Source organism: Dicentrarchus labrax, unplaced genomic scaffold, assembly GCF_905237075.1.
Source record: "Dicentrarchus labrax unplaced genomic scaffold, dlabrax2021, whole genome shotgun sequence".
Classification (NCBI taxonomy): domain Eukaryota; kingdom Metazoa; phylum Chordata; class Actinopteri; family Moronidae; genus Dicentrarchus; species Dicentrarchus labrax.
In genome coordinates, this window is record NW_026136703.1 from 4,288,560 (window position 1) to 4,301,698 (window position 13,139).

General features: G+C 42.2%; 1 protein-coding gene across 2 annotated transcripts in view; it reads left to right on the plus strand.

Moving 5' to 3' along the window:
- The window catches only part of LOC127361548 (peroxidasin), a 49,713-nt gene extending 36,797 nt beyond the window's left edge, over positions 1–12,916 (plus strand). For both annotated transcript variants that reach the window (XM_051396258.1, XM_051396259.1), the window contains 8 exons: positions 1,807–2,813; positions 2,988–3,484; positions 3,661–3,795; positions 4,674–4,882; positions 7,948–8,059; positions 8,341–8,473; positions 9,091–9,204; positions 10,161–12,916. In XM_051396258.1, coding sequence (XP_051252218.1) covers positions 1,807–2,813; positions 2,988–3,484; positions 3,661–3,795; positions 4,674–4,882; positions 7,948–8,059; positions 8,341–8,473; positions 9,091–9,204; positions 10,161–10,304 — 2,351 coding nt within the window. In that variant the 3' untranslated portion in view covers positions 10,305–12,916. The remainder of the gene's footprint in view (positions 1–1,806; positions 2,814–2,987; positions 3,485–3,660; positions 3,796–4,673; positions 4,883–7,947; positions 8,060–8,340; positions 8,474–9,090; positions 9,205–10,160) is intronic.
- Positions 12,917–13,139: the final 223 nt, after the last annotated feature.

The following is a 13,139-nucleotide window of genomic DNA, read 5'->3' on the forward strand; positions in this document are numbered from 1 at the left end:
ATTAGCCCTATGTCACACCACACAACACTTAACCTACAATCACTGTCGAGCACAGGACAAATTTGAAGATGGTTTCTGTTGCTATACAGATTGTCTCAATTACGTGTGTGTGGCGAGATTGGGAGAGCATAGGTCGATTTGGATGTTTATATGTAGAAGCATCTGTCTTTGTTTGCACTCACATATGCATTGAAAAATGTCCAGTAGACCAAGGAAGAAAATTGGAGCACCATGTATTTGACTTTATGGTGCATGAAATTACTCATTGTAGAGGAGGTTTAGATTGAACAGTGCAAAGGTCAAATTGGGCGGTTGTGAAAAAGCTCTGTGTTTTGGGCAATGGTGTCTCATGTGGTGCTTTGGAAAATGTTGCCTTAGTCAATAAAACATAAACACATTCATCAACAAAAAAAAGAGAGGTCTAATAATATATGGAAGAAGAGTTACAGGCTGTCAAAAAGGGGGACATTGAGGTGAAAGTTAGTATGGGGGGGGGGTGAGAGGTAGGGAAAGAGAAATAGAGCTGTGTGAAATATGAACAAAGACGAGAGAGACAGTGTTTTCATTACTTATGCCAACAACCAAGTGTTCATTGTTGCACTGGCCCCAAACCAAGCTAACACAGAGAGTTCTGCCCGTCAGCAGAAACAAACGTGCTGTTTTTATTGTATCTCTATTTCATCTGGGAGGGCAACACCACAGTTTCCCCATTCTCCTCTGAATTCACACACACATACATACATACCCATGCACGACACACGAGTAATGTGTGTAAAGTGAGAGAATGTGGAAAGCTGGTAGTAGTTGCTGCCATTTCGAAAGGAAGTCTCACCTAACCCTCATTGAGGTTGGCCGCACACACTTAACACTTGTTCTCATACATAACCATAACACCACATTGCTAACACTTCACAGACACACACACATACACATTGATATGCTGCACATTGGAGCTTTCACAGAGGAGCTCTCTCATATCAAAGCAAGTCAGAGCAGGTTAGTGAAATACTGCTACCTACGCCCTCAGGACAGGAGGTTCTTTCCACTCTCAGAGCCAGCAGCACAGGATGATTGTGTCTGCCATAGAAATATTTGATACATGTATATGAACCATGTTAACAGACACTAGGTTAGTGTTTCTCCTTATTGATGACTTGGGTGGTGATGTACGTAAAGGGAAAGTTCACCCCAAAATCAAGAATACATATTTTTCCTCTGACCTGTAGTGTTATGTATTCATCTAGATAGTTTTGGTGTGATTCGTCGAGTTTTGGAGATATTGGCGGTAGAGACATATTTTCTTTCCACGTATCACTGTACAGAAGGAAGCATGCATCTACTCATGAGCTGAGCTGTAACGTCAACTAGCTCATCTAGAACCACTGAGATAGCAAACGTCCAGCCACAGTTGGTGTGTGAAGTTTGATACAAAGAAAATAGTTCCTGCAGTTCCTGTTCACAACAAGGTCTGTGGATTATCTTGAGTAACCAGGTTATGATATCTGGAAAGAGCCATTACTTTTGCATTTTTCAAATGTATTTTTTTAGCACTATGAGCACCACAACCTAAGTGCTATTTGGTTCCCTCACATTGGAGACATCTTTACAACCGATATCTACAAAACTCAGCAACTGACACCAAAAGAATTTAGATGGATAAACAGCACTACAGGGAAGAGGGAGAATATGTATTTTAGATTTTGGGGTGAACTGTCCCTTTTTATTTTACACTATTTATAAATGTAATAGGATTTTTTATGCTTATTAAGACTCCTCATGTGTTGAATTTATGTTGCTTTCCCACAGCATTTCGCTACAACGACCTGGTGTCCCCTCACTTTCTGGAAGTGATTGCCAACCTGTCCGGCTGCACAGCCCACCGCCGCTTCAACAACTGCTCTGATATTTGCTTCCACCAGAAGTACCGCAGCCATGACGGGACTTGCAACAACCTGCAGCACCCTATGTGGGGTGCCTCACTCACTGCCTTCGAACGAATCCTGAAGTCAGTCTATGATAATGGCTTCAACCTGCCAAGAGGTGCTACTGAGCGGCTGCATAATGGGTACAGGTTGCCTCTGCCGAGGTTGGTGTCCACCACCATGATTGGAACGGAGACCATCACTCCTGATGACCGCTACACTCACATGCTGATGCAGTGGGGTCAGTTCCTAGACCATGATTTGGACTCAACAGTGGCGGCCCTCAGCCAGTCCCGCTTCTCTGACGGCCAGCTGTGCACCCAGGTCTGCACCAATGACCCACCATGCTTCCCAATCCAGTTCCCACCCAATGACCCGCGGCAGCTGCGAAGTGGCGCCCGCTGTATGTTCTTTGTCCGATCCACCCCTGTGTGCGGCAGCGGGATGACTTCTCTTCTCATGAACAGCGTATATCCAAGAGAGCAAATCAACCAGCTAACCTCTTACATCGATGCTTCAAATGTGTATGGCAACTCACGACATGAATCTGAGGAAATCCGTGATTTGGCCAGCCAAAGGGGGCTGCTCCGGCAAGGTATCATCCAGCGAACAGGGAAGCCACTGCTGCCGTTTGCGACTGGACCACCCACTGAGTGTATGAGGGATGAAAATGAAAGTCCAATTCCATGTTTCTTAGCTGGAGATCACCGTGCCAATGAGCAGCTTGGTCTGACTGCCATGCACACTGTGTGGTTCAGGGAACACAACCGCATAGCTACAGAGCTACTCCGACTGAACCCCCACTGGGACGGGGACACAATCTACCACGAGGCCAGGAAGATAGTGGGGGCCCAGATGCAGCACATCACCTACAGTCACTGGTTGCCAAAGGTAACGTCTGTCAGCTTCAGTCTAATGTCCTTTGTTTTTCATAATCTTTTTTTAACCTCAGTTCCTCCCATTTCCAAAACAAGAAGAAAAGCATTCATTAACAGTCATACACTGGTAGCAATCATTAAGATGATAATAAGAAAGACTGTTACATTCCTTTTTCTCATCTCCTAGATCCTGGGTGAGGCAGGCATGAAGATAATGGGGCCATACACTGGTTACAACCCCAATGTTAACGCCGCCATCCTCAGTGCTTTCGCCACTGCTGCTTTCCGCTTTGGGCACACCCTCATCAATCCAATCCTCTACAGGTTAGACGAGGACTTCCAGCCTATCCCCCAAGGACACATCTCTCTGCACCGGGCCTTCTTCTCCCCGTTCCGCATTGTAAATGAGGGCGGCATTGACCCACTACTACGTGGGCTCTTTGGTGTCGCGGGTAAAATGCGGGTTTCCACACAGCTGCTGAACACGGAGCTGACGGAGAGGCTGTTCTCCATGGCCCATGCTGTGGCTCTGGACCTAGCTGCCATGAATATACAGAGAGGAAGGGATCATGGCATACCCCCATACAATGATTACAGGACCTTCTGTAACCTGACCTCGGCTCAGACGTTTGATGACTTGAGGAATGAAATTAAGAATCCTAACGTGAGAGAGAAACTACAGAGGTAATTACACACTCAAGATGATTATTCAGATTTTTTGAAATTTCCATAACTTGGCCAGACCAGTATGCAATAGGAAAGAAAGCATAATCAATATTCTTGTAATCATTCTGATACAAAGAATCTTTTGATGGGAATTGCATAGTTTAGTGTTCATGACACTTGTTCCTGTGTGGCAGGCTGTATGGCACTCCTCTGAACATCGACCTGTTCCCTGCACTGATGGCTGAAGACCTGGTCCCTGGCAGTAGATTGGGGCCCACCCTCATGTGTTTACTGGCAACTCAGTTCAAACGCCTACGGGATGGAGACAGGTACAGTGAGGTCACAACACATCTCACCTCACCATTCACAAACACATTGAAAAAGAAAAACAAAGAATGCCTCCAGTTCACTCACTCTTATGGCTACTTCTTGGTTGCTTTTTCCCTTTTTCTTTCATTCTGAAATGTCAGGCATGTTGTTTGTTATAAGCAATATGATAAGGCACAATGACCAAAGCAGTCAAAAGAATTAATTAATATATCTGTTACATTTTATTGAGCCGGCCCTCTTATTATGTATATATTCAAAATTCACTTGCCATTAGATGTCGCACTGAAGCACCAGCATCTCAGACCAAAACAATGAGCACTAAAGCCAAATATACTTCACTGACAAAGCTATTCTGCTGCCATAGAACGTTCCATGTATCACGTATCCATCTGGACAAATGAACCTGTCAAAGTACGTCCACTTGTTTTTACCACTGACTCAGGATTGTTATTCTAAGTGTCTGACAACATTAAGGAAAGGATCCCTACAGAGATAAACCTTATTGTTTAACCAGAAACAGCAGTAATAACAATATCACTCACAGCCAGACTCTAGAGACAAAAATGTAATTTTGCCTTGCATATCATCATAACATTGTTTTACTCAAATTGGGCAGAACTACTGTTCCAACAATCGCCAACTCAGGTTTGGTCAAAGTTTTTTGCTGCTATATTATTATTTTTTAAATAAGATAAAATAAGTGCAACAATAGAATATCCTGAAGGTATATTTATACAGTATTTCTTTCAGGAATTGTCTAAATTTAAAGCCATAAAACATCTTCATCAGGTGTTTCTCCAGCTTGTCAAAGTGTGAGAGGTGTAAAGGGATTTTAGTTCATTTTTCAGACACTACTTCTTTTGTCTATCTTGTTCAGGTTCTGGTATGAAAACCCAGGCGTGTTCACTCCTGCCCAGCTGACCCAGTTGAAGCAGGCCTCTCTGACACGGGTGCTGTGTGATAATGGGGATAACATCACACGTATCCAGCAGGATGTTTTCAGGGTCGCCGAGCTGCCCCATGGCTACGGAAGCTGTGACGACATCCCTCAGATTGACTTGCGCATGTGGCAGGACTGCTGCGAAGGTAAGAACAAGTGGAGGGATGGCTGGGCCACAAATCACATATTTTAGAATTCTGAAGAGAATTGATTTGCTTTATGTGGTTCTTAAATTTCAATATTTGTTCAACCATGTTTACATACACAAGGACAGATTCAATTAGAAACACTTCTTAATATGCAGCAGTCTAACACCACTAACTACAACAAGCTTGTAGCAGAGATAGGATTTATTGCAAGGCTGTTGTATTGGATTACATTAAATTGTAGAGGCGCAGATAATAAAGCCAGTTGAAAATATAAGCTTAAGTTTCAAAAATGATTTTGTCGCAGTATCAACTTGCACAAATTTGCTGCAAATATCCTTCACTGTGATAGAAAAAGATCTGCAGGCTCTGTCTTCCATTCCATGTGATGTATTCTGAAAACACAGTTGTGTACAGGAGTATTACTTCTAACAGTCATATCTTTGGTTATCTTGACAGGAAGGGGCCTATTCGTCTCAGGTACTGGCTCACACTGGTCCAGTATCTGGGCTGTTGTGTAAAATTAAAGCCAAACAATATCCTCATCCTTTGTTTCCCTTTGATAACATCTTCCTCAAGGCGGCCTGGCTTCACAGTAATCACCTGTTATATTCTGCAATTTAGAACATCCCCTTTGAAAGGAATAAGCTTGTTCTTTGACTGCAATTTACTTGACAGCACTCCTGTGTACGGCTCATGTCAAACCGATGTCAGTGTACATGTTGCTTGACTGTGTGTGAAACTTGGAAGAAAAGAAAGGTCTTCAGCGCCTCATAAGGAAAAGGCTTGAATGTAGAGAAACTATGTCTGGGATAATGTCTCTGGTTTCCTTCCGTCCGATCAGAAACTAGCGTAAGTCAGATACCACGAAATGTCATGCCATTGATATTCTGCTGGATCATCAATTCACTGAAACAGCAGACGTCTTCGTCCTGAACACTAATGACATAACCAGTGCTGTGCTTTTCACAGGCTGCTCCCGCTAATTGTAGGGGGAAGAGATGTTATTTGGAGCTAAGTCCTGGATGTTTAAACATTCCACCCATGGGTGCAGCTGACAAAGCGAAAAGGAGATGAATGAGGAGGCACCCCCTGCTGTGAAAATAAACCAGCATTAGGGTTTATAGGGATTGTTTGCCATGTATCATTTATTTGTAGATACGATCAGTTGTGAAATGAGCAAATGTCTAAGATTACAATAGATAATCTAAGGAATATAATAATTCAACTTCAGGAACTGAAAGCCGTGTTTGTTTGTTTTTTAATACTACATAAAGTATATTAGTAATAGAATGAGTATTAAGAATCTACTCCTTTCTATTGTTGCACACAGAATCAAAGTATCCTCAGCTTTTATGAAGAGCTTGAATAAGACTGAGTTCTTAAACTCAAGATATATAAGTAAGTTTTTCATGTTTTAGAAACTGGAGGATTAATGGAGAATACACAGTTTTTTCAGTGACATAATGTGACCATTTACTGCACACGGTAAAACATACAGCCACAACCTCCCCACCTTTTTCCATTGAATCACTAATGAAGTGATGCAAGAAGTGTTGAGTGAAAAAGAGCATACAAATCACAGGGCTGTGTATGCAACCCATATTCTGCCCACACACGTGTTTCATATAAGCTTTAGCCACCATTGTTACCACAGTCAATACAGTTTCACACAATGAACACTTGACATGACATGCAAATGTACTACCAAATTAATTGAAAAAATATATTCCTTCAGTTTTTTCCAAACGCGCATGGCCATTAATGAGTTTCTTTCTGTAAAAAAGCTTTTTGCAGATACGTGGATTTGATCGTCAGTCACATCAGACCGTGTCAGTTCAGAGTAGTATTCAGAAGTATATGTTCTGCATTTAGGATGAATGAATTGTTGTTTGATGTAGAAGCTTGACAAAAATGGTTTCAATACATAAAATATTATCAACCATGGTGTGTTATCTGTGATGTAAGTTTAGTTTAAGGTTTTTCTCAGCTTCCAAAAGACTAAACTGAGGTGGCCTCATCAATTCATTGTCTTTGGAGAACAAGCTACAGTGTACAGGGAATTTAAAAAAAACAACCTTTTAATAAGCAGCACATGGTGCCTCTTAATTATTCTCCTTTCATCCCAGATTCAGACCTCAGTGTTCAACCCTCCTTGACAAAATGTACAAGGGAAGAGCTAAGCTAATAAACAAAGAATATCCTGCCAGAAACAAGAGGGAGGAGAGTTGAGGCGCTTGTCTCCGTCTGTCTGTCAGTAAAGCTGCAGCCAGATTCACAGTTGTGTTTGGCTCAATTAAGAGAGAGGACACCGCTGAGAACCTAAATGTCTGTGTGTGTCTGTGTGCGTGTGTGTTAGCATGCAGCACAGTGGGGTGTGAGTGTGTGCTCATGCATACTGTCAGCATGAGATAGGAAGTCTTGTTGTGTTTAGATAGTCTTTGTCTTTTACAGACTGTTGTCTGGTAAATCAAAGGCTCTCTGAAGCTGAGCAGCCAGCTTTAAACTTTTACAGATAACGGTGAAGCTCTCCTAACTGCAGGGCCTGATCCCATTCATCTGTCTCTCAGGTTTATATGGACTGTCTCTTGATGCTCTTTGCTGACACTCAGCATGCCCCAGGTGTGTACTGGGGCGTGAGCAGGGATCTGTGTTTGCGTGTATGTGTGTGTGTGTGTGTGTGTGTGTGTGTGTGTGTTTGTGTCCTTCATTGTCTTTGATGTGGGTACGATGATGGCAGCGTGAGAGTGAAGCATGGTAATACAATAAGCCTCAGTCTTAGATCAGCACTTTGAAGCAGAAAGAAAGTGGCATCAGCAGTTACGGTTTCCTGATTCATGTATATGTGCATTTGCATGCGTGGGTGGCTGTGTTTATGTTGTATGCACAAAGGGAGAATATTTACCTCTCTTCTGTGTGGTCAGTGCACTCTTAGTTGCTGCTGTTTTATCACATTGAATAAGAAAAATGATGAGCAGTTAAGATTCCTTTTGTTGTTAACGCCAGTGATTGTTTATGCCCCGGTTAGTGAACCACAGCGTGTGTAATGTGTTTGACCCCAACAGACTGCAGAACCAAGGGTCAGTTCAACGCCCTGTCATACCACTTTAGAGGTCGCAGATCAGCTGAGCACAGCTACAAAGGGGACGGACCTGCCAACAGCGTCCTGGAGAACAGGTAACGCAGCATGACAAAAAAAACAGGAATAAATAATTGAATTAAGGATGTAATTAAATGTTTAGAAAGACATTGTGGTGTCTGTGTCACTGTTGTGTTAATGAAATGCTGGCTTTTCTCTTTGTGACTGGCAGGTATAAATATCAGTTTCAAGCAAGAATTTATAAAGTGTATAAATATTATACAGAGTGTATAGTCTATATAGTCTTAGGGTATACTATAAAGAGATGATAGCTGTAGAAACGGAACCTAATTTTGCATTTGTACATTTGTCTTTGCAGCCCTGTAGAGGAAGCTGTAGAAAGTCTTGTAAATGTTACTGTGACCTCCAAAAAAAGCACTGAACCCTCAATCAGCGACTTCCAGGACTTTGTCTCCGACATGCAGAAGACGATCACAAGTTTACGAAAGCAGGTGAGCGTCTGTACTCCGCTCGGATACGAAAAGATTGCAATCACATGCATGTGAAACGTACATTCTAGCTGTTAGTGTGAATGTTGATTCTGCATTCACAGTATTTTTCAAAACTTTATTATTCTGAAATGCCACATAGAGTAACTCAAAGTTAGTTAGTTTTGACTGGATGATTGATTACCCAGTAGTTTCTGTTTCTGATTGGTGTATTACTTATACAATCTGTACTTTCAAAGCCTCAAAATCTTAGCACCTTGTTCATTTGTCAGGCATTTCCTTTGTGTGAACATGCTCACATATGTATTTTGTCTTTTATGATATGATAAGCAGAAAGTTACAGTAAAGGTCTTGGTGTTTGGTGCTGCATTGTTGTTTATAATAGGAAAGGTGTTTTAGATGGGAATTTTGAATAGTTAAAAGAATGTGACATTGTTTAGTATGGCAGTATCTTTCACTTAATATTTCATTATTGTACTCATGCAGTAAGCACATTCTCATGCAGACTGTACATGACTCATGATCTGTACGTTTTGTTGGCAGAGAGAGAGAGACACGTGGCAGTGTCTATGTAACCAGAACCAACCTGAGTAAATGTTAATGTCCTTGTGTCTCTGCAGATTAAAAGACTTGAGACCCGTCTGAGCAAGAGTGACTGCACTGATAGTGAGGGACGTGAGCGGACAGATGGAGAACGGTGGAAAAAGGACTCCTGCACCATATGTGAATGCAGAGTATGTCCAACACATTAATCAATATGCAGTGCAACACACACAGTCATGCACACACTACTTAATCCTCTCATGTTCACACTCTGAGAAGCTGATCATGCTTTACTATCACCATGTTTCTCATTGAGGACAGGCTGTCCATCAGAACCTTTTCTACACGAGCAGTCTACCCAGTTTAAATGCCCCAGTTTCTCTCTGTCTGCCAATGTTTCACCTCATCCAGCACCTCTTGGCATTACCCTCCTCCTGGCACCAGTGTTTGTGTGCACAGGCCACTTCTCTGCCTTTCATTATTTATCTTTGACACTTTTTCGGTGCCAACTGCTGGCACAGGAGACAGCAGCTCCATGCCAAACCTGGTTTCCTTCTCCAGTCCTCTCTTTCCCTCTCACTTACCTTTTGATGTCATCTTTCCCACTTAAAGTTTATTTTGCTCACCACATCTGATAACACAGCTGTCAGTTTCTCTTTTGTGTTCCTCTCCTTCCCCTCGCTTCCCCAAAACTATAATCTTTCCACCTTCCATGCCTCCCTGTAATTGGAGGATTTTGGTAATAATTAAATTTGGCAGGCGGAAGTGCAGTGAGAAGGACAGTCTGGGAAAGAACAGTTTGGTTCAACACATCATGTCTCTGAAACAAAGCACTTTATTGTTGTGTTCAGCCTTGTCATTAAGCACCTAACTAGAGGCTTATCATGGGCAAAACAAAACAAAAGCACAAGACAGCTCATCACCACACATATAGAAATCATCATCCCACATTTAAAAACATATTTGCATGCATTTGATCTGTGAACAGTCATACAGTAGTGTGATTTTAACTTTTGCTGTGTATGAGATTGCAGTTGCTCTAGATTTTGTGCTTTTTGTACTTTGTATTGCAGCTGGCCAGAACATTTAATCCAGTCTAATCTAATAAGGTAACTGACCTGTTGCCCTTTCTTTCCCCTCCCCCCAGGATGCCCAGGTGACGTGCTTTGTGGAGTCTTGTCCACCAGCCGAGTGTGCACAGCCCATCAAGCTAAAAGGTGCTTGCTGCCCAGTGTGCCTCCAGCAGGCAGATGTTGAGAGGAGGCAAAAAGCAGACACACGCCATGAATAACCCTCAGGACCCCCCGACAAACACACTCTAATGGCTGAAAGTCATACACTCACACACAGACATCCAGAGAGAGGATGAGACTCATGAAGGTGTGCTAATCCACAGCCTCGATAGACCCAATAGCCTCAGTTTTTCTTTTGTTTCATTTTGTATTATTTTGCGTTGATCAGGGGAGGGGGGTGATTTTCTTTTCTTTTGGATTGTTGCCCCCTCCAGGGGGAGCAGTCTGAGGCTCGGTTTGAAATCCGCTGGCAAACAGCCAGCGATCACTAAATGGATTTATTTCTGAAGCAGTGGTTGGATGGATGGATGAATGGGTGGATTGTAAACAGGAGGAACAAACCTCTTGCTCAGTCCACTGAGGCTTCTGAAGTGTAACAAACAGCCACTGTGTTTGCTCTCCTGCGACTAACACTTGGTGACAAAACGCAGGGCCACTTGCCGTCGACAAGCAGGAAAGGGAAGTAGATTGAAAGGCGGCAGCCATTTTGTTGTCTCACAAAAGTTTCTCAGGTTAGAGATGCCGAAAACTGGTGCTATTTTCCCCCTTTTTTATTAATGAATTAATCACTAAATACAAACCTTCAAAGTATTGTCTTTTGTATGCAAAGCAACCTATATACACTCAGTATATGCCTTTTTATGATAAATCACAACTGAGAGGATGGTTTTATTCAAACTAAAAGACTTTTTATGAATAGATCTACTTCATCTTTTAATCCAAGGTGCTTTATATCATGTTATAAATATGTATTTTTTTCCTCCCTTTTTGTATAAAAATGCTTACATATGAAGATAATGTGAAGCCCTACGAAAATGTTTGTAATGAAAAAGAGATGTCTACTGATTACTGCTCCTCTCTCCATGGACAACTTGTTAGTTAACTTACTTATTGTCTCTGCTGGCCTGTCCTGAACTTGAGTGAGGTGGAGCCGTGTAGCGCTCCCCATTGCAGGACACTCAAACCAGCTCTTGCACTGTTGTGCTCCTTTCCAAGTTTCATTTTGCTTTCAGAAAGCAGTGAAAGAATATCCATTTTTACCACTGTAATGTTGTGAACTTTATCCCAGTATTTTCCTCAGTCTTGTAAAGCCAATTGTATGATTTAGTTACTTCTAAAATGACATAAATAGCACGTGTCTATCTTTGAAACTATGTATGAATGTTGTAATGAGGTCAGGATTTAGCCTTTGGTACTGCTCGCTCTACCATAGCAGTATTCTTCTTCTGGCCTGCTCAGATTATGTTTATTCATGTATAGTCTCTAGTCCACAGACTACACACACCTGAAGGACTGTTACTCTACCTGTTGACTGTTCTTCTCTGCTGTTGTGGACCTGCACCTTTCTAGCTCCAGTTTAGACAAGGACACGCTAGCATGCATTCCTTTTGTCAAGCATCCACTTCTTCTCCACCTTTTCCTTCTTTACGTTTTTGCTCGTGTGTGTACAGTGTTTGGATACTTCCCCCTGGGAGCACCGTCTTCAGTGTTGATATAGGCCTAGGAATGCTCGCCCCGCTCATATTTCTTTGCCATGTTAAAGATTTTGAGACCGGGGTGACGTCTTTCAGCAGAGCATGTGTGGAGTGCAGGCTTCTCTAGCCCTCTGACCCTCATTCCGCTGTAATGGAAGCCATATGAGAGGGGAAGCAAGGGTAATGTTGGGGGAGGGGTGCTGATGATTGGGATATACAGTGTCAATCAAAACAAGTCCCTGCCATCTCACAGATTTAATCCAGACTCCCGTAGCTGGTATACATGTGTAAACAGGTTACTGTACAAAGACAAATGCCACTCATTGTACCCCATGCACTGGCTTGCTTAGTGTAACATAAGTCACGGTTTTGTTTTCCTGTTTTGCTTTGCTCCTAATTATGGTGAAGCGGCTGCAGCTGCAGTGTTCCTTTCCATTGTTGTCTTTATGCGGTAACGTCCTGAGCAAGCATCTGTCACTAAACAGAAATAATACTCTCCGGAATGTTCCGTTCAGGATTCCAGATGGATTGTGGGGCTAGCAGTCGCACTGGTAAATTGCTATCATATCATATGTTTAAATATACTGGACAGGTTTGTACATCAAACTGTGTGTTTACAGTTGTGTATTTTTCTCTCCATGACTTCCTGTTGGTGGCACCCCCAACAACACCTGTATGTACACATCCTACTCATGTGCTCCAATGTGTGTATGTTTTACTGAATTTAGTATTTTGATATATTTTCATAAACTTTGTGTATGAGTGAGCATGTGTGTCTGTCATTAACAGGTTAAAGTGTCCGAAGGTTTGGCTGTCAAAGCACTGTGAGCTCTCTTCATTACCAGTCTTCATATATCTGTTGTATTAGTTCATTTTTACTTTCTATTCTCATCATAGCGCCCTCCCTTTTCATTTACACCCTAGAAGAAAAACCTCCCAAGTGTCAATGGAATGCACTGTGCTCCGCAAGACTGAACATGCTTTACCTACACTGTCCCTTAACCAGTGGTCAATGTGGATATAATAGTACCTATTATGACATTTGTATTGTACGTTTGCCAAAGAATGGTTTGCACTGTAATGTATGCCTCTCAACAGTAATAATAAATAAATAAGCCACATTTGAATTACAGTCATTCATGTCGGTGCCTGTTCTTTTGTCAGCTCCTGTGGTTGGCAGTACAACTGAACAACAGATGAGATCAGTCTAAAAGATGTGAACTGTCATAGTCCATTGATGCTCTAATGCTCAGACATTGGGGGATTTGAGTTCGCTTATAACAAAATGTAATGCACTGAACATCAAATCCATCTAAAACCATACAGATCCATTCTTGAGTTGGCTGCTTTAGTGTGGAC